General features: G+C 42.6%; 1 protein-coding gene across 7 annotated transcripts in view; it reads right to left on the bottom strand.

The window, feature by feature from the left end:
• The window catches only part of ASAP1 (ArfGAP with SH3 domain, ankyrin repeat and PH domain 1), a 298,778-nt gene that overhangs the window by 89,337 nt on the left and 189,744 nt on the right, over nt 1–19,697 (bottom strand). For all 7 annotated transcript variants that reach the window (XM_084751015.1, XM_084751011.1, XM_084751013.1 and 4 more), the window contains one exon: nt 9,913–10,058. In XM_084751015.1, coding sequence (XP_084607141.1) covers nt 9,913–10,058 — 146 coding nt within the window. The remainder of the gene's footprint in view (nt 1–9,912; nt 10,059–19,697) is intronic.

The raw sequence follows: 19,697 nt of genomic DNA on the forward strand, positions 1-19,697 counted from the left end.
AAAACACTGCTTGTAAGGCTTGCACCTCATGCTCTGAACTGGTAAACCCCACGGGTTGGTTTTTCTCTTCATTCTTTAAGGTCGTCTCTCAAAATAACATTGAATCCTGTTATGCTACGTTTCATCTAGGCAGCACAGCCTGAATGAAACTGCTGAGTAAAATGACAGAGGGTGCTGAGCTTAGCCTTTGTTATCTAAAGTTACTGGGGTTGAGAGAACTCTATAAAATGGGTCTTAGTCTTGCTAGATTAATGAGAATACAAGCTCAGAGAGGCTAAGTAACTTGACCAAGGCCAAAGTGTGAATGAAGCAGATGGTCAGGTTATTAACGACGGTTTGCTTTACTCCAAAGGCCATTCTCATTTCCTCTGCCTTGTTCTAACTGTTTAAAATGACAATCAGGCCACCTCACTTTCCTGTCTGGCCATTCCTGCCTCCTGCTAGCTGGAGTCAAGTCCAAAACTCTCAAGTTTAGTCTGGCCCTTGCCAGCCTTTTCCCTTGTGGCTGTACCCAGCTGAGCACCAGCTGCCATGGCAGAAAAAGGCTTTTACAAGTCCCTGGGCAGCAGATAAGGTAGAAGCATTAAATCCTGGTCCTGGGTGTAGGAGCACTCTCGACACATGAATAACCTACTCAGGCTTCACGTGTGCTATGCACACACTCTTCTCCAGCCCTCCTTTCCCTTTCCAAAGTCCCCACGCACCAGCTTCCTGAGTACCTGAGATGGCAGGTCGCCATCACCTGGCAAACATCTGATCTGGTTACGAATCAAACTGGTGTATAAAAGCAAAAAAACCAGTATGATAGTGAGTTTGAAGGGGAAAGTTGCCGCGACGACTTCCAGATCTTAGATGCGGGTGTCTGCCCGAGTGTCCTGGCCCGAGCAATCTCAGCACTACCTGGAAACACCTCAGAGGTAGAATCCCAAACCCAATTAACAGAGCTTCTTGAGGATGGAGCCCGATAGCCCAAGTCTTGGTAAGTTCTTGAAGTGAAATGAAGAGCTGCTATCTGAGTCTTGGGGCTGTCCACAGTAGAAAATCCAAATTCCTGTTGAGGAGGAAACACCTCCAGCCAGAGAGGAAATCATCTTGCCTATGGTCTCAGGGGCAACTGCCATGAAGGAACAGAGGTCAAAGGATGCTCTAGAGAATTCTGGAAAGTCTAAGGCACACCATATACTGATTGCATCTGACAAGACTGAATTCAAGAGGGATTACAGTTTTCTTAAAAATATTACACAAAGAAAAGGGCAATGCGGGACTATAAGGGAATATGGAAATCCTTATCTTAAAACAATGCGATTATATTTTAAGATTACTTTAAGTAAACAGTGGGTTAGATTTAATATCTCTTCTGCAGAGAGAAATAAAAATGTTGTTTTCCTTTGCCTCTTACCTCAGCAGAGGGCAGCTATGCTGGAAGGGAAGAAGCAGAGATCTCTAAGACTAAGGCGAATGAGAAAGCTAAGGGACATGGCTCGTATACTTGCATCTTGGCTTGGAAAAATCATCTTGACCCTTAGCAGTGTGTTTTGAATGATAATCAGTTCTTGACCAGCCTTTAAGCTTTAAATTTCATTTCCATGCATGCCATTAATAATTTGATTTGCCATGCTTGAATTATAACAAAACCATTCTGTGACTTCAGGTTATATTTGCCTTGCCTCCCAGATGTCTCTATCACATGCCCTATACATGTTTTATAACAACTGATTCTAGAAGGTCCTTAGCACAACCTAAGATATCTGTAACAAGCCAGGCATAGCGGCACATCTGGGCTTAGTGTGCCTTCTTGTAAACACTGGTGAACTGTGGCACATTCTTGGTGGATACACCTCAAGGCCCCCGTGAAATGAGGAATCTTAGATTGCAAATCTGTGATGCCTGCTACTTCCAAGAAACCAAATAACGTCTCACCTACTCATTGGAACCCTCAAGCAGGAGACTTTGAAAAATCCTGTCCCTATATCCCTCTTTCTCTTTGTAAAATTAAAGACTTCTCTACAATGAGCTATCAAAATGCTTTACGCAAGCGTTCTGAAACAGAAGGGACAGCTATGTGTGCCATAGAATGCGGCATATACTGGGCACCTGGTAAATGTCACTGAGTCAAGGAGCACCTTAGAAAGTGTATAATTTTAGTATTGACTTTAATTTACATTCTGACCTCACTGTAATAAGCAATATAAACCACTGTTGAATGCTATTCAGTACCTCTTTTAAGGGAAATGGTCTCTACCAGCTTAAAAAAAATAACCTACTCTCATAAATACCTATTAAACTATTTGTAGCTCAGGACAAGGGTCCTACTGGCGTGAAGACGTGACACCACTGCACTCTGGATGGGTGAGTGAGAAAATGAGTGACCTGCCTCTGCTGACCCAGCCTGTGACGCAACAGAGCAGAGGTCTGAACTCAGTTACAGCCATTTCTAAGGTCACACTATTTCTGCCAACTCTCAGGCCTTTCCAGTGCTTCAATCTCTTAGCACATACAATGGGAACAGAGAGTCACTGGATATGCCACTCATTTCTAGAGGCAGCGGAGGAAGATGCTACTGATGACTGGATGAGGAGGGCACTTCTTCATGTAGTCATAAGGGAGCAAAGGGTACAGTCTAAAACAATACGAGTAAAAGTTGAGGGAGGAAGCTACCACTGAGATGAAAAGTAAATAAATAAATAAATAAATAAATAAATAAATAATTGATAGAGGTAAGAAAAAAAGAAACTAGCTGAAAAATAATTATGAATTATATATTAAATGTGACTAGAAATAAATTCCAAAAGGGGAGAAAACAGCATGGAATCAAGAATAAACACAACTAATAAAATGGATCACCTGAGCACTTCTCAACGTGGTTCAATGTTTCTTACATGAGAAAGAAAGTTGGTGATAAGTAGGTTCAGAAGCATCAAATTGGTTAAGAGTTTTCATTCTTAAAAAAAAGAAAGACAGAAAGAAAGAAAAGAAAAAAGGTTTCATTCTCATGTGCCTAAGCTCCTAACATAATAGTTAAATGTTGCAAATCTGCTTGAGAAATATCAGTGCTTCTTAGAGAGGACTCTCACAAAAGAATAAGGCACAGAGATAAGTTTTCCGTCTCACTCACTCTGACTCTCTTGCCCTTAGGGGCAGACAGGCATCCTGCCCATGGCCTCTGGGTAAGGTTGGGCAGGGTGTGCACAGCTGGAAGCACTGACCCTGAACACTCGGCCTGATTGCAGTATTTCCCAGCAGCCAAGTGTAAAGTGGGCACCGGCCCTACCTGAGGCAATGACTGAGGCAACATTCCCCCAGAGGAATCCAAAGTAAGATTTAATTTGAAGCAGTTGGGGAGAATGTGAAAATCTAGGTAAGAGGTCACTCCTGGGATGAAAAATGGGCAAAAAAGGGAGGGTGCAAAGGGTCAAAGGAGTGACTGTAGGCCAGAGCTTCATGGAATTCTCTGAGCCAAAGGAAATATCTGCATTTCCTTTTCACAATGTACCTATAACCTCTGGGCTAGGGAAAAGAATTCTGGAGGCTTCCAGGATGAAGAGCACACAGACAGAAAATTAACTGTCTTATCTTGTAACGTCTGTGCTATGCTTTGTCTTTTAAGTCAATATAACTTTTAACTTAATGGTAATTCTATGTCTGAAAGAGTGCATCCACATATTTTTCAGAGGCAGTGCAGTGTGCTGTAGAGGAGACCCTAGGTTTGGAGAGCTCTTACAACTACTTGAGGTGCGACTGCAGTTTCTCTGCAGGCAACCAAGGCTGATCCAGGGACTCAGTGAGGCAGAGACGAAAGAAGGCAGTGCTCACCAAACGTTCCTTCTTTTCCTTGATTTTCCAGTCCCCTAGAGCTGGGTGGAGCTAAGACCATCTGGAGAGTTGAGAAAACGTCTCCATGAGAGGTCTACTTGCCTCTGCCTCCCAAGTTCTGGGCTTAAAGGGATGTACCACCACTGTCTGGCAATTAATAGGCTTCTAAAACAACACACGAAAAAGTTCTAAGAGACAAGTGGATCTCTGTGAGTTTGAGGCCAGCCTGGTCTACAGAGTGAGTTCTAGGACAGCCAAAACTATTTGCAGAGAAACCCTGTCTAAAAAAAAGAGAAAAGAAAAAACCCTAAAAGCTTCTGAAATAAATGCCTGATTTTTGCTGGCACTCATTCCCACCATGAGAGACTGCATTTCACTACTAGTTCTGACTTGGAGTGGAACTCATCACAGTTGTTGATTTACTTCATTTCACATGCGCTTTCAATGTCTCACTGCAAAGGGAACAACACCCTGTAGGCATTACAGAGTGCATGGCACCTATACCGTTAGCCATCTAAAATACAAACCCTGGATCTTACAATGATCTAATTCTAAGGATTTTGGATACAATATATGATACATGAAATACACACTTAGATATGTAAGCTATCAGTACCCATGTCTAAATGTAAAAAGGAATATTACATTAAAAAGACAGACACTAAAATTATGCAATAATCTTGGTTTTTGAATTTTTCCATATTCCTGTTTAACTGTAGTAAACACATGTAACTTTCATAATAATAATAAAAAACAAAACCAAACAAAACAAAATGCCCCAAATCCTTTCCCTCTTGATCATCCACCCATCACCCACGTGAATAACCTCACTTAACATGATGTCCCACAGCACTAGCTGGTCATAAGTCACATCTGGGCATGAGGGGAGATGTAGTACAAACACTGAAACCTTCCAATACGGATTCTCATTCTGTGAAAAGATGAGACGTCTGCGGAGAGGCACACCTAACAGACACATGCTCAACACTGGACATAAGGATCATCCCTTCTACCCTTTTTACCATTTAAAAAAAATTCTTAAAAATAGTGTGATAAAAATCTAGATCCAACATGTGTGTTTTCAGCTATTTTCATCTGGAGAGAAAGAAACGTAAAAACAAAACCAAAATAAAACAAAATGCAATCCTTAACCCAAACTACAACATTCTACAGAAAACAGGAAGTGCCACGCTGAGCTTTCAGCTCTGCTTCAGCAGCTCTAAGCGGTGACTGCCCTCAAGTGCTGAAGGAGAAGGGACAGGGCTGTGCAAAGGTTAGGGCGGGGAAGGGACCTGGAGCACCAAGAGGCCTGGCTGCACTAGACCCCCTGGGCACAGGTCCCTATTGATAAGTAAGGTTTCCATACAGCCTGTAAAGCCACTGCAGCACTGACTGAGGGCACTGGTTCTCTTAATAATTGAGAATCTCTTCCCCAATGCAATTTTTGCAGTTTGGGAACTTTAAATGTACGCTATGCTCTCTGTTGATGTTTCACTTCCTTTGCCAGGATCACATGACCAGCCAGCACTGTTGGAAACCAGTTTACTCCTTTCTTTTCAATGGCTAAAAAACACGAACTTAATCTTGGTACTGTATATTTAATCAAGTGAACAACAAAACCACAAGCAGCTAAATCCAATAGCGGTCTACTTTTATCTATTTATTATAAGTGCACTGTGAAATAGGTCGTTCTCACTAAGACACTGAATGTTAAAGGGGCAGAGTAGGAGGGAAATGAGGTACCCATGCCATCACAGGAGATCCACATGTTACAAAGGTGCTTTACACGACTTTGGAAAATGTTTCCTTCCACACCATAGACTTCTAGAGGGAGGCTCAGGTGTGTGTTTTCTCACTGCTACGTCCCTCCTGCTCAGTCACAGTATTTGTACTGAACCTCAGTAAATAAACACAATATATGCACTGAGTGACATGGCAAGGGGGATCAATCTCACTTCATAACAGTGAAGAAATCAAGACGTAAGCGTCTTTCCAGGCCACAGAGGGAAGCAGCTGCTAGTGACCTTTCCTTTCCTAACCCTCTTCTGTTCAAAGCTTAAGCTCTTATATCCTGTCACACACATTAAAGATAACAAAATTGACTGTGCCCATGCTTCTCTAGTTCCTCGCCACTGAGAGGCAGCATTTCCTAGACTTAAGAAGGCTAACAGACCCAGCTTCCGGAAGCACAGAGCAAATCCCTCCACTTCTCAGAATGGCAACCACATAAATAATGTTAGGGAAAGAAATCCACCAGGAGGGAAAAACTGACCCACAAAACCTAGGCAAGTGCAAAGGAAGCAAGCTGAAGACTACTTGCCAGGCACCTCAGGGCACGATGGAGGCCAGTGGACTTAGGTTCTATACATTTACTTTACAGTGAAGTTTTTACATAGTGATATTTTATTAAACATTTCTCCTTTTTCCTCTCAAACTACAAATTGATGCTTAGACTTTGTTTTATATTTTGAGAAATTTAAACTCACCAAAATTTGAAAACACAGTACAGATAGGGCCCTGTTTACTTTTCAGCCAGCTTTCCCAGCAATAACAGCTTACCTATTATTTATTAAAACCTAGAAACCGATAACAATATGACTAGACTACAGACCTTATTTAAATCCCACTAGTTCTTGCATATGCTTTCTGTCTCTTAAACAACTATATTTTCGCACACAGTTCTAAGGAAGGTATGGTTATTAATCTATATAAAAAGACTAGTGTTTGACTTGGGATCACAGAAAAGATGCCTCACTTGCCTGTGTTTGGTCAGTGAGGCAGCAATAATTGTTGCTCAAATGGACCTGTGGACAATGTCAGCTAGCCGACCTGAACCTGTCCATCTGATTTTGGTTTTCTAAGGGTTAGGGATCATGTGGCTTCCAACAGCATTCCAAAGAAAAGCCTGGGCCCAAGCAGTGCTGCATCTCAGAAGTCTGCAAGCAGCATCGGACAAGGCAATGCATAGGGAAGCTATGAGAATAAAGCCAAAGCCAGGTCCACGGGAAACAGAGGTACCAGCACTTGTTAGGACAAACTATATGCAAAACTGGCCCAAGAAGAGTGACTCCATGGACTGCACATCAACTCCGGTGTGAAATAATTATTTTATGGCTGCTCTCCAGGAACACCATCACCATCTTCAAATGGAAAATATTTATTTTTATTTTCTTAATGAAATAAATTAGGTCTTAAAGCATTTCTTCTTGATCTACCTTATAACTTGTATTCTATGAAGGAAAGACGACATGGCAAAACCCCACCCCCCACCAAAAAAAAAAAAACCAACAAAACAAAACACTACTTAGACTAAGTATATCTAACGAAATAGCTACAGAATACCCAGAATACACAGTGGCAGAGGCAATACACACAGTGGTAGAGATAGAAAGGTGGGCTCTGGCTACTTTATAGCAGTGTGACTTGGTACCTGCAGGGAGACCACCTAACATAGAACAGCTATGCATTATGGTGAGACAGTCACACATCACCATAACAGTTACTTTTCTTGTCACTGAGACATAATACTTGTCAGGAAGTACTTAAGGAAAGAAAGGTTCAGTTCAGGTTGAGAGGGCGCAGTCTGTCATTTTGAAGAGGGCATGGTGGAGGTCACTGAGGTAGAATTTACAGCTAGGACACCTCACCTCTTGCTGGGTCAGAAAGTAGATGGCTTGGATCAAGCTGTAACCCTCAAGCCTCACCCTTATGCCAACGGACTTTATGCCCCAGAACAATGCCACCAGCTAGGAACATGAACCTGTGGGGACCATATTACATTCAAACAATAACAAGCACTCACCACACACTGCCAAGTTCAAAGGTCTTCGATAAACATTCGTTTATATGGACATACATGGATATATTAAATAAACACTTATTTGCTTGACTGTCTTGTACACATAGATACACAGTTGAGCATCAGTCTGCACTGTAGTCAAATATATATGCCAGGCTGGTGTGGGAACCCTGGAGAGTGGTAACTCTTGGCTAATGTCAAAGCACATTTGTCTTCTGGAAAGCGAGATATTCATGTGACAAGATGTACCCCTGGGGAAAACCTAGCTTCCTAAGCTTTCTGTCAGTTATTAGCAAAGTGAGGGTTCATCTTACTTCACTTCCTTTCCTACTGTCGGTCCTCAGCTTTCATGATTACTAGTCTACAAGCACCCCCGCGCCCCCAGCAAGTGGCAAGTAATGCCCAGAAGGAAGAGGAAAGGAGATTTAAGTAGTCGAAGAGGTAAAGAAACACCATGGGCTTGTTAACCCCAAAAGTATAGGAACGTATGTCTTAGGTCTTAGGTTCACACTGTCTTTTTTTAAGCTTTTGAAGAGACAAAGTATTTTATATTCAACATCTTTTCAAATTACATGATTTGCACATTTAAGACATATTCAGTGGCATAAACCACCAATTAAAATGAAAATGTCAGGAAAAGAGGCATACGTAAGTTTTTAATACAAGAAGAAAAAAAAAAAGATTATGATGGGCCAAAATCCTCAGGTTAACAGACTGTAGGAGGCTTTCCAAGTAGGTAGTATTCGTCTACTGTAAGCTATTTGTATCAAATGGATTTATGACAGGATTACCAGCCAAGGCCAGAGCGGCCCATCTGATACATAACCCACCTAAGGCAAGGGCATTTGAGCTTAGGCTCCAGATCCTTAGAGGATGCAGAAGTGCAATGCTGTGGAGACAGGAGAGGATAGAATGCCACTTCACTAGGACAGGAACTGAGGAAATTAAAGCCATAAATCATCCTGCTGTGGTTAAATCCCTTACCACTTGAGACTTAAGACGATATTTGATTAAATCAAGTCAAGACAGTTCTTAGAGAAATATTTTCACCAAACCAACCACAGACATGGCCAGGCCTAATGATGTGAACGCAGTTAAGATATGGTGATACCCAGACACAGTGCTGGCAGGCAAAACCCTGACTGTTGTCCCATCTGTGTCTGCCTTCTTGAGTCAATATCTTTAAAGACGTCATGTTTTAAGATTCTTCCTGCCATCTAGTTTCCCTAAATCCTAAAGCTTTTTTCCTGAAGGTCTGTGGGGGCACGGGTAGGGATAGGGGTAAAATAATATGTAAACTTAAGGGAGGCTAATGATTTCAAGCACCAAGACATGAGGGTATCTTTATACAAGTGGGGTACAATACAGGCAGGTGTAGTTCTATTGCATGTTTAGCACTGAGAGCATCATCACTCTTATAACCAGCTTACATTAAAAAAAGAAAGAAAGAAAGAGGCAGGAAGGAAGCTGCATCCACAGGGCCTGTACAGGTCTACACCAGATACGAGTCCTAGAGCTGAAAGAAGTGGACACATGGCCTATCCCTAGCCTAGAAGCTATCTCTAATTGACAACAACTTGCAAAAGAAATTTAGTTTTCTCCAAGGGAATCTCATTGGCGAAAACAAACCACTCCTAAGGGTAGGCTGCACGCCCAGCAGTAGACGGCAACAGAGAGTGAACTCAGTGGCGTTTTTGGAGGTTCCTTGTCTCATCATGTCATGTCAGAGCTTGCTGAGTGTGCAAATGAGCGCATCCATGTATCTATATCTGTTTCTTGAACCTTTTTGTTGGGCTCCTTTTGTTCTGTTTGCTTTGCCCTATTCCAATGACATGTTAACTTTGCTTTTATTATTGTCCCTTAGAAGCCTGTTAGTTTTCTAATGAGAGACAGAAAGGGGGTGGGTCCAGATGGGAGGGCAGTTAGGCAGGAACTGGGAAGAATGGAGGAAGGGGAAACCATAATCAGTGTATATTGTTATGAGTGGGAAATCCATTTTTAATAAAAGGGAAAAAACCCTGCTAGCAGGAACCTTAAAACAATAGCAGTGGTAGAATGTAGGAAGCAGTTAAGTGGTTTCTCTCCCTTTGGTATAGCCACCATGCTATAGGCTGGGCTAAAGACACAGGCTAGAAATTTTATCCTGAGACTTGTAAAAGCAATGAGCTCCACAGGGCTGCATGGCTTGTTATTTTACTCTTCACTCCCAGGACTGAGGGCTGAGGTGAGGAGCAATGGCTTACTCTCTGTATGCCTGGTGAGGATAAGAGCTCGGCTTCAATATGTAAGGCATGACTCACCAGATTTTTCAGCAGCGTGGACAGTTCCTTTGTAAGTGTAGAAAACTTGACAAAAGCAGTGCCAAGGTCAGGGTTGTCTCTACTTAAAAAATTACTTCCGAACTTATCCAGAACTTGTGCATAGTTTTCTTCATTTTGTACATGATCTAAAAAAGAAGCAAAGAAGAGGTATGAGTGGTTATTTCACAATGAAGAGCTCTTTTGAATGCTGATCACTGGAACCTCTTAAAAGGAAAGCAGAGAAAAACAGCATCAATTATTTACTGAGCATGTCCAGAGGCTGGCAGAACACTGAATGTTCTTTTCTTTTGAGACAGGATCTGATACATAGTTCAGACTGGCTTTAGGCTTGCAACCTTTCTGCTGGAGGCCTCTCTTGTGCTGTGATTACACGTGTGTGGATGGCACTGCTCACTCTTCCTCCCTTCCTCCCCTCCGCTTTCTCTAAGGAGGAATCCTGTTTCTTTCAGTGCACTCAGCTCATTTATATCCCAACTCATCCACTGTCTCTCTGGTTTTTTTTTTAAAGGGAAAAATCCTTACCACATTCTCCAGCAACTGAGAAACTATGAAGAAATTTCTTATTAGGAAACTCAACCTTGGAATACAAAGGAAAACCTCAAGTTAGTATGTTTCTTTTCTGCATCTAATCTTGACGCTTTGTTTTGATTTATGCCCTAGGTCTGCAGAAGAGCATCTCTAAAACTTTTTTTTTTTTTTGGTAAAACCTTGTCTAGGCACAAAGTGTGCATTCTGGATCAGGTGGCTCTGTGTTTGAAGTATAGTTTTGGTACTTAGCCAGCTTGCTACTTTATTATTTGGCTTAGAAACCTCCACAACAGCAATAACAACAACAAAAACTTCTATGCTTCCTACCTTAGCTGGCACACAAGGAGTATTCATCTTCTATTTATAGATCAATTTTCTCCCTAGTTCTTCCTTTCAAGACTACAAATTGAGGCCAACTTTACAGGATTGTGGTGCCAAGGGCTTGATATGAAGCACAAAGACATTTCTCAGTAGAGTGGACACCCACAGAGGAACTGCGCCCCCCCCCCATGAAACCCTATAAACACCCTCTGCCTTGTTGTCTAGGACACCATGCTCTCTTTGTCATCCTCTACCTCATGGCTGCTCCTTCCACTATCTCTACTGCTTCTTCACCTGTCTGATCTCATCATACTGAAATGCCTCTCCCTGCCACTGGGACTTTACTATTTTCTATCAATACTTACTTCTTTGAGATCTCAAGTCTGATAACTTCATATGCTTTCCAATGAGTTGATACTTCGACCCCACAGCTCACTCCTAAACCACAAACTTACACACCCAACTACCTATCCACTCTCTCCATTTGGATGCCCAATCTACAGGCTACAAACAGACCCTTTGGTCTTCTTCCTCGAGCCTTTTCTCTCACTTAGTCACTGGCCAATAGCATCAGAGAAGCTGCAATGTGACACTGGTCAAGTCATACTTGGTTTTTCTTTTTCATACCCTGTACTGCAGCATAGCCACAGAAAGCCACTTACCAGAGAACCCTACCTTTAAGATACACCGGATTTGAGAACGTCTCATTACCCCATGTTAACTGTCACCTACCTAGCACCACCTCTTTCTTCTGGTCTCTTGGTTCTGTTCTTGTTTTCTTACTAAAGCAGCACCTGGGTGGTCCAAAACTGCACCAGATGTTAACTCCATCACACACATTGCCACTCCCAAGGCACCCCCAGGCTCGTGATCTTTACAGGCATATGGAGAGGCATACAGTACCTTTCTTTTTTTTTTTTTTTTTTTTTTTTTTTTTTTGGTTTTTCGAGACAGGGTTTCTCTGTGTAGCCTTGGCCATCCTGGACTCACTTTGTAGACCAGGCTGGCCTCGAACTCACAGCGATCCGCCTGCCTCTGCCTCCCGAGTGCTGGGATTAAAGGCGTGCGCCACCACCGCCCGGCTTACAGTACCTTTCTATACTCTGGGAATAATGAATGGAAGCTGGCTTAACTGGCAACTGAGTTGGAAGTGATACTGCTTTCATGTGCCAGCTTCTGGAATGTTCCAGTTTAGCTCAAATCTCCATCTCTCTATTCCTCAGTTTGGTGTACAAAGAACCCGTATTTGTGTGGAAGCCTACAGTACATGCCTTTCAGAGTCCTAAGTCTTCCCTTAGTTAGAAGGAACCTTCTCTTGCCCGTAATACTGTACCTCTGTCTTTCTATATCACCCATGTACATAAATAGCTTTCCATAGGAGACACGGACTGCCTCTGGTCATCTCTGTATTCCCACTCAGAAGACAACACTATAGATTTTCCAGGGAGCTGGACTTAGGATGCTAGGGCCTAGTAAGAATTCGTTTAGCCCTCTGAAATTTCTTAGGCTGTTTATCCCCAGCTATAACCAAAGTGAAATATATTACTTTTAAACACGCCTCAGTAACTGTATAGGAGCAATGGCCGTTCATGGAACAGAACACCAGCCTGAGGAATTATGGGCAAGAAGCATCACTGTTGTCCAGAGAGACCAGATGATGCTCCCTAAGACTTCTGCTCATCACAGCATTAAAATTCATGATGCCTGCTATGGCTGTAAGCATTTCTGGCTGAGATATTTTAAAAAGATAAAATGCAGCTCTGGTTAGAAAAAAACAAAAAGGCTACATCAATTCAGCAACTGGCTGTGCATGTCTACCCCAAAGCCAGGTTTTCTGCATGGGTCACAGAAGCTCATGAGCCACTGAGAATCCTATTTAAAGCCTCTTTCTGCTTCGGCAAGCTAGTGAGGCTCAATTCAACCCTCCCAGAGGAGAAAGCACCTCACTGGTAAGTGGTAAATATTGGCACACCGGCTTTCTGCTTGTTTACTTGAAATCATATAATTTTCAAATGCGATGTGTACAAATGTGTAAATTAACAGTATCTGGCACTCACTACCCAGATTAAGAAAAAAATTGTTACAAATTGGTTCTGCAGCCCCTTCCTGGCCATCCCACAAAACTGCAATCGTTTCTCTTCCTCCTTTGACATCTATTACCTTGAAATATAGTTCCATGCAGAGGCGAGGAAGAGTTATGAGAAGCCCAGAAGATTAGCAATGATGACTCACCGCAAAGTCCGATGGACTGAGCAGGATAGGTCATGGGAGGGGGCGCTGATTTGTGTTGAGAATGTTTTCTGGCTTAACTGCTTTCTCCATAATGCCCTATTTCCTCCTCACCAGATCTCTGCAAAGTGTGATAGATAAGAGGCAGAAAGCCAGCCTGGATAAGTAAGCATAGGCTATGCCATAGATCTGGGAAACCTATATAGTGCCTGTGTGTGCGTATGTATGCATCTATGAGTATGCTTCCAAACACAGTGATATGGAATATATGTGCAATACTGTGGTACAGATACAAATATTAAAATATAGCAGTATAGCTAAATTGAATTTGGAAATAATAATACTGATGGGGGGAGTAGCACAAGCATGCAGTATGCCAGGCATTGTTATCTCAGAGCTGTATGTACCATCTAAGAGCTCAGTAACATGTCTTATACATTTTAAGCATCAGTCAGCATACTGCATTATGAATCTATCAGAGGCAGTTTACTGAGAGCACCTTCCCGTAGCCCCTCTTACAAAATACCCCCATTTCTGTACAAAACCAAGAGTTTTCCAGGAAGATTTTTTTTTCAATGTCTCCACTGCTCTGTGGAGGAAGTATCACAGGCGGAGGCAGAGGGAGGCCATAGTAGAGAGCAGGTGGCCATCTGAACGTGCTATCACTTCAGGCATAGAGGAAAGAAGAAAGAAAGGTTTTGGGAGACACCATCACAGGAACAGGTTGGCCTGGCCATTCAGACGTGAGAAAGCTTGATGACAAGAGTTCTCTTTTATGATCTGTACTGGGAGGCTTAGAAATAACAGGACAAGAGGCAGGAGCCTTGGAATTGTAGGAGAGTGAATTGTGGAAAGAGGTAGAAATATAGATACTATTTTGGTGAGGGTCACAATTTACAGGCTTTTTGGGGTGCATAAACTCGCAGGGCTGAAGCCCTCACACATGTACTAATGTGCCCTCTTTTTTCTCTACTGAGCTGTGTCTCTGTCAATCCTGTTTGCAGGCCCCAGTCACTGAATTCAGAAGCTTAGAGGAAAAGCTCTCCCCTGCTCAACTGCAAAATCTGAAGTGAGACAAACTTTTATTCAATGTCTGTGTGTTCAGTACCTTGGTCAAGTGACCTTCTCTAAGTTATACCTGTAAGATGAGGCAGCAATGGCATTTACCTCAGAGACAGTTAAGATACTGTAGGCCAAATGGTTAATATATAAGCATAGTAAGAACGTGGTGGTGGTGCTGTTGCTGCCCACTTTGCTCACTGCAGCATAACTGGTCTTACACCTTTGGCCAGGTACCATAGGCATCAAAAACATTCTGAAATCAGGAAAGTAACAGCTTATACCATGAGAGTTGGGAGTGCCTTTGGGTTCATTGCAGTTTCATTGCTTTATCACACTGACTTCGTCAGTAATTCACAATCAATAGCAATTACTGAGTAGGCCTTTCTCTGAAGGCTGCTTACTTGTAGATCTTACTAGACTTCTACACTGGTCTGCCAACCCAACCTTTGGCAGCTGCCATTTACCAAGCACTGAGTATATAGTGGGATCCATCACAGTTAATATCCTAAGGCCCCTACAATAGTCCTTCAAGACATGATTTTTTAAGTTTATATTTTTATGTACATGCATATGTATGTGCCTACTCATCTCTGTGTGCATCACATGTGTGCAGTGCCCATAGAGGCCAGAACAGGGTACCTGATTCTATGGAACTGGAACTACAAGAGGGTGTGAACTGCCTAATAGGGAAACAAGCTCAGGTCCTGGAAGAGTAGCAGGCTCTCTTAACCTCTGAGCCATCTCTCCAGGTATGAGGGCTAAAGCCAGGGTTAGAGACCAGCTACCCTTGACTTCAAATCACACCCCTTCTGCTGACCCGAGTCAGTTAAGTCTATCCAATATGCCAGAACACTGTGTTAATACCTACTCAGAATCCACTAAGTGAAAGACTTTGAGTAAGCACCAGGCATCCAACAGGCTTCTTTGTGCCTTAGTGACACCGACAACGCAATAGCTATAGTTGTGTTGGAATTAAAATTTGATGAGTCAATGTGCCAGAGGTACACTAAGCATTCCTTCTACATTAAGTCACCTGGTGTCCACGATCATGTGCACGGCTACCATCTTCATTTTAAACATGTGGTCAAAGTGTTGAGAGGTTAAGCAGCTCTCCCAAGGTCACAAAGATAAAGAGAAGGAGTGGCAGGACTGAGGCCTGGCCCACACTCTCAACCACTCGGTGCTCCACCTGAGCTATAAGACACCTGAAGTCTTCTAATATGAGCCAGATGCCAAGTAAAAGAAGGGTCTGGAAACTAGGTATTGTTGTTTTGGTCTTTACTGCCTGGTCCTGGCCAGATGACTAGTCTCTTGAGTATTTCAATTCACTCATGAATAGGAGAGATCCTTTAGAAGAACAATAAAGCCACAAAAAACCCCCACCTGGCTTCTTTCTGATTAGTGAGTATTATGTCACCAGAAGCCTATTTCCAAGCACAACTGCCAACGTGACTGAGGCATGGAGTCATGGAGCATAGAAAGGGTCTACATCCCTGCTCTGGTCCTCACTGGCCGTGACCTTAGAAAAATTACTTAAGTTTTCATTTGTCTCCAGGTCATTTGTGAAACAGTTTAAAATACACAGCAGATTTCTAATATTTTTACATTTAGGTCAATGATCCTAAGACTGGGTTAATGCTAATATTAATTAATGGGTATCAAATATAAACTTAGTATCAGGTATACTTTGGAGGATTCCGGTATGTGTAAGATAACCATCAGGTAACATCTAGCATGGCCACGATGGGGAACTGAAGAAGAATCGCTATGATGAGCCACATCCAGTGTCTGGCATCTGAAGTGTTTAAGTTCTAGTACTCACTCCAAAGGAAGTTTCGCTTTCATGTCTTCCCACTTCTTTCTTTATTCTCTTCTGAGCAGAGAGTCTAAGGGTAGCTGAGTCTAGGATAGCGGTTCTCAACTTGTGGGTCATGACCCCATAGAGGTCACATATCAGTTATATCGATGTTTACATTATGGTTCATAACAGTAGCAAGTTTACAGTTATGAAGTAGCCACAAAATAATGTTATGGTCGGGGGTCACCACAGCACAAGGAACTACATTCAAATTTCGTAACAATAGGGGGGCTGGGAGCCACTGGAATAGAGCAACATGTGCCTATGGCTTGTGAGCCAGAGCTTAGATTGTCTGGGGGAATGGGCATGTGCGTGCCTACACGCCGTGGAGTCTACGCAAAGGTATCTCCCCTGAAGCACCACTGCAGTGCCAGGCCTCAGCCTTCCTCATCCAAAGTCAATTGTAAATCTACCTTTGACTTAGTCCTCATAGCTTTACCCCATTTGTGGTTCATCCCATTCCCAGAGCTCAATCTGGTTACAGTGAGTACTCAGTAAAATGCTACTGTGCATAGTGAATAAATAATGTTCCTTCTCTCAAAAAAGGTCCGTTTGTCAGGTGCCAGGAACAGCAGCTGTAGTACTAAGGTGACATAAGCTGCCATATACACTGTAATGCTGGAGCACCGGGAAAAGGACGTATTCTCCTCTACTGCCCTATAGACACCTGATGGCATGAATGGACCCTTATAATTTTAATTGCTGTTTTAAAAAGTTTTAACTCATGTGCAATTTTGGAGATGCAAAGATAAAAACTATAATGTCCTCTTCCAATCCTATCTCCTTCTTTGGCCAACACATACACAAACACAGAGACTTTCTATTCATCTCATTTTTTAAAAAGCCGAATGAGGTGTTGTACACAGGACGCCATGGCTTCCTCTTTTCCTACGTGTAAAGAGCAGGAAATTCAACATCAGCACATCTTAATAATTATGTCAACTGTGGTTATGTTTCCCGACAGGCTGTAGTGCTAGTTATAACACTCGCTCTACTAAGAATCTCCCAAGTTGTTTGCAGCTTTCTCCACCAACAACCAACACTTCAATAACAACGTCTAAACATAGGCTCGTCCATGCTGCCGCTCTGTCTCTGGGAAGATGTACACAAACGCACAGGCTTGCAGGGGATGTGGATAAATGTACATCCCAGTCTTACCACTGCTCTGCTTCCCTCCAGAGAGGCTGACTGCAGCCATCTCTCCAACAGCAGTGCTGTAGAGCAGGGGCCCTCTCTCTACAAACTCACAGGCAGAGAGAAGCACTGTCTTCACAGACATGAAAAACAACCACAGGAAGCCTGCTGTTCTCTATTTTACTGTCAGTTAACATCTCCTTTTCTCTCCTTTCCCTACTTACCCTAGTTTTGAACTGCTTGTCTTTCTCACCAGCATGCAAGCAGACTGCCTTGCACAGGGCGGATCTATCTCTGTAGTATGTGTTGTTAATTGTGATGTTTAGCTTCTGGTTTAAATTTGTACTTTCTTCCTGACGTAGACTATAAATCTAGAAGGTCTTGTGTTGGACACAGGTTCAGAAATTCAATTTTCCCATCTTTTTGTCAGAGCTGGTTATAAAAACAAACAAACAAACAACAAAACAAACAACAAAACAAAAAAACCTGTTTGACCTACCCTGACAGGAGAGGGGTCCTGTTCATAACCTGGAGGGAAACAGTCTCACAAAAGACTCTGTGGAGAGAGGTACTGCTGGCCCCTCCTTTAGTCTCTTAGCACTAGACTACATCCTTTTGGGCCAAAGACTTCAGCAAGGCCAGCTTCAATTACATGCCACAGAAGGGCAGTGTTTGGCGCTCTTTAACCAGCTGAACACCATCAGGTCCCTAGAGGATGAGGAACAAGAGGGAGCTCCACATCGCTTCCTCTACACCTCACTCCCTCACCTCTACATCTGGAGCCTTTGGAACATGGAGAAGCAGGTAATCGTGGTTCTGGGAGGTTAAGCAAATTAATAATGCCTTAGGAAAGGGCTGCGAGAATCCCATTTCACAGACAGTCAGAGGCTTCCAGAATCACGTCAGAACTCTGAGCATTGTGTGGGAGTGTCCAGGAATGAGTTGGATTAGAAGTATATGCTACAGAATTTCTTGCATTCTTGTTTATGGGGCCTGTGGTGTAAGTGTACAAGAGGAGAAACTCAGAGTTGGATTTTCTCTTATATGACATTTTCTATCTGTCTTTAGTTTATTTACAGTATGCTTTGCCACAGAGAAAAGCTTAAATTCCATCTAGCTAAAGATATTACTGGTAACTCAAAGAGGACTGGATTCTCTGTTCCTTCTGTTCTTAAACCTTCTATTCTTTCATATTTAAAAACAACACAACACAACACAACCCTGTAGGGGCTAGAAAGATGACTCAGCACTGTTCCTATGGGGCCTGACTTTAGTTCCCAGCACCCATGTCAGGTAGGTCATAAACCTGTAATCCACCTACAAGGTAACCCAATGCCTCTGACACCCACAGATACCCTCACAAAGACACAGGCATATGCATAACTTTTAAATGATAAAAAACTTTTTTAAAAAATCCACGCTGTTAATCCAAAGTAATGTATCTGCTTACAAAGCAAGAGAGAGGACCTGAAGTATTTATGTTCATTTTTGGAATACTGAGGACTGAACTTGGGACCCTACATGCTGTAGGCAACCAGTAAGCTATAATTCTGCAGCTCTTGTTCTTTAAAACATGTTCTTAAACACTCTAACCATTTAATTTATTGTCTTTTTGATACTTAGCAATAAATTTATTTATATAGTATGAGAAATTGTAGTCATCCATATGAAGAAACACTACTATTTAAAGGATTTAATTGAATAAATCACCCATTTGGAGTCTAACTAACAACACAGGGCAAAACTTGGAGGCAGAGGTCAGGGTTCATGAGATGGTATCTAAGCCAACACCCAATGATAAGGAGCTGTCTAAAAAGCAGGTATGGGCTAAGAACTTTCGAGGCAGGAGGTAATGACACACCATATATGTGTACAAAGTATGCAAGGTAAAGAAGCTTGTATTTGGCTGAATGGGCGTGTCATAGTCAGCTCTATGGCTGTGAAGAGACACCACGATCACAGTAATTCTTATAAAAGAAAGCATTTAACGAGGGCTTGCTTCCAGTTTCAGAGGTTTAGCTCATTCTCCTCATGTTGGGAAATACAGCAGCACACAGACACGGAGAAGTAGTTTAGAGTTTACATCTGGATCCTCAGGCAGCGGGGAGAGTGACCTTGAGCCATGCGTAGGTTGTAGACGCCTCATAGCCCACCTCCCTTGGCGACTCACTTCTTCCAACAAGGCCACAACCTCTTAATCTTCCCAACACTTTCAGATCACCTATCTCTGGGGCTTTGGACTCTATGGAACGTACCACCTTGAACCTAGAACTAATGTAAAGTGTTAAAAGTACTAGTGTCCCCTCATTTCTGCCATCAGATAGGAGCTCAGGTCCTTTTTGCCACTCCCCATCCCCCAAATCAAAATAACTTATCCTGTGACCCTGAGGAAGCTCTCTTGGAACTTCACTGTGACCATGTTATTAGAAAGTTAAGAGTTGTTTTTTCTCTTCCCTGGACACAGTGTTAACTAGTTGGGATGTAATAGTCACTTGAGGAGAAAGTCAGTTTCCTTTCTTCTTGAGCCTTAGTGGCCGCATCTGTATCAAAGCATCACACACAGGTCTGCTGAGATTAAAGGCAAAGTTCTAGCGGTAGAAAACCATGTTTGTGTGTGTGGGGGGGTGCGCTA

Source organism: Acomys minous, assembly GCF_964271855.1.
Source record: "Acomys minous genome assembly, chromosome: 12".
NCBI classification, from domain to species: Eukaryota; Metazoa; Chordata; class Mammalia; order Rodentia; family Muridae; genus Acomys; species Acomys minous.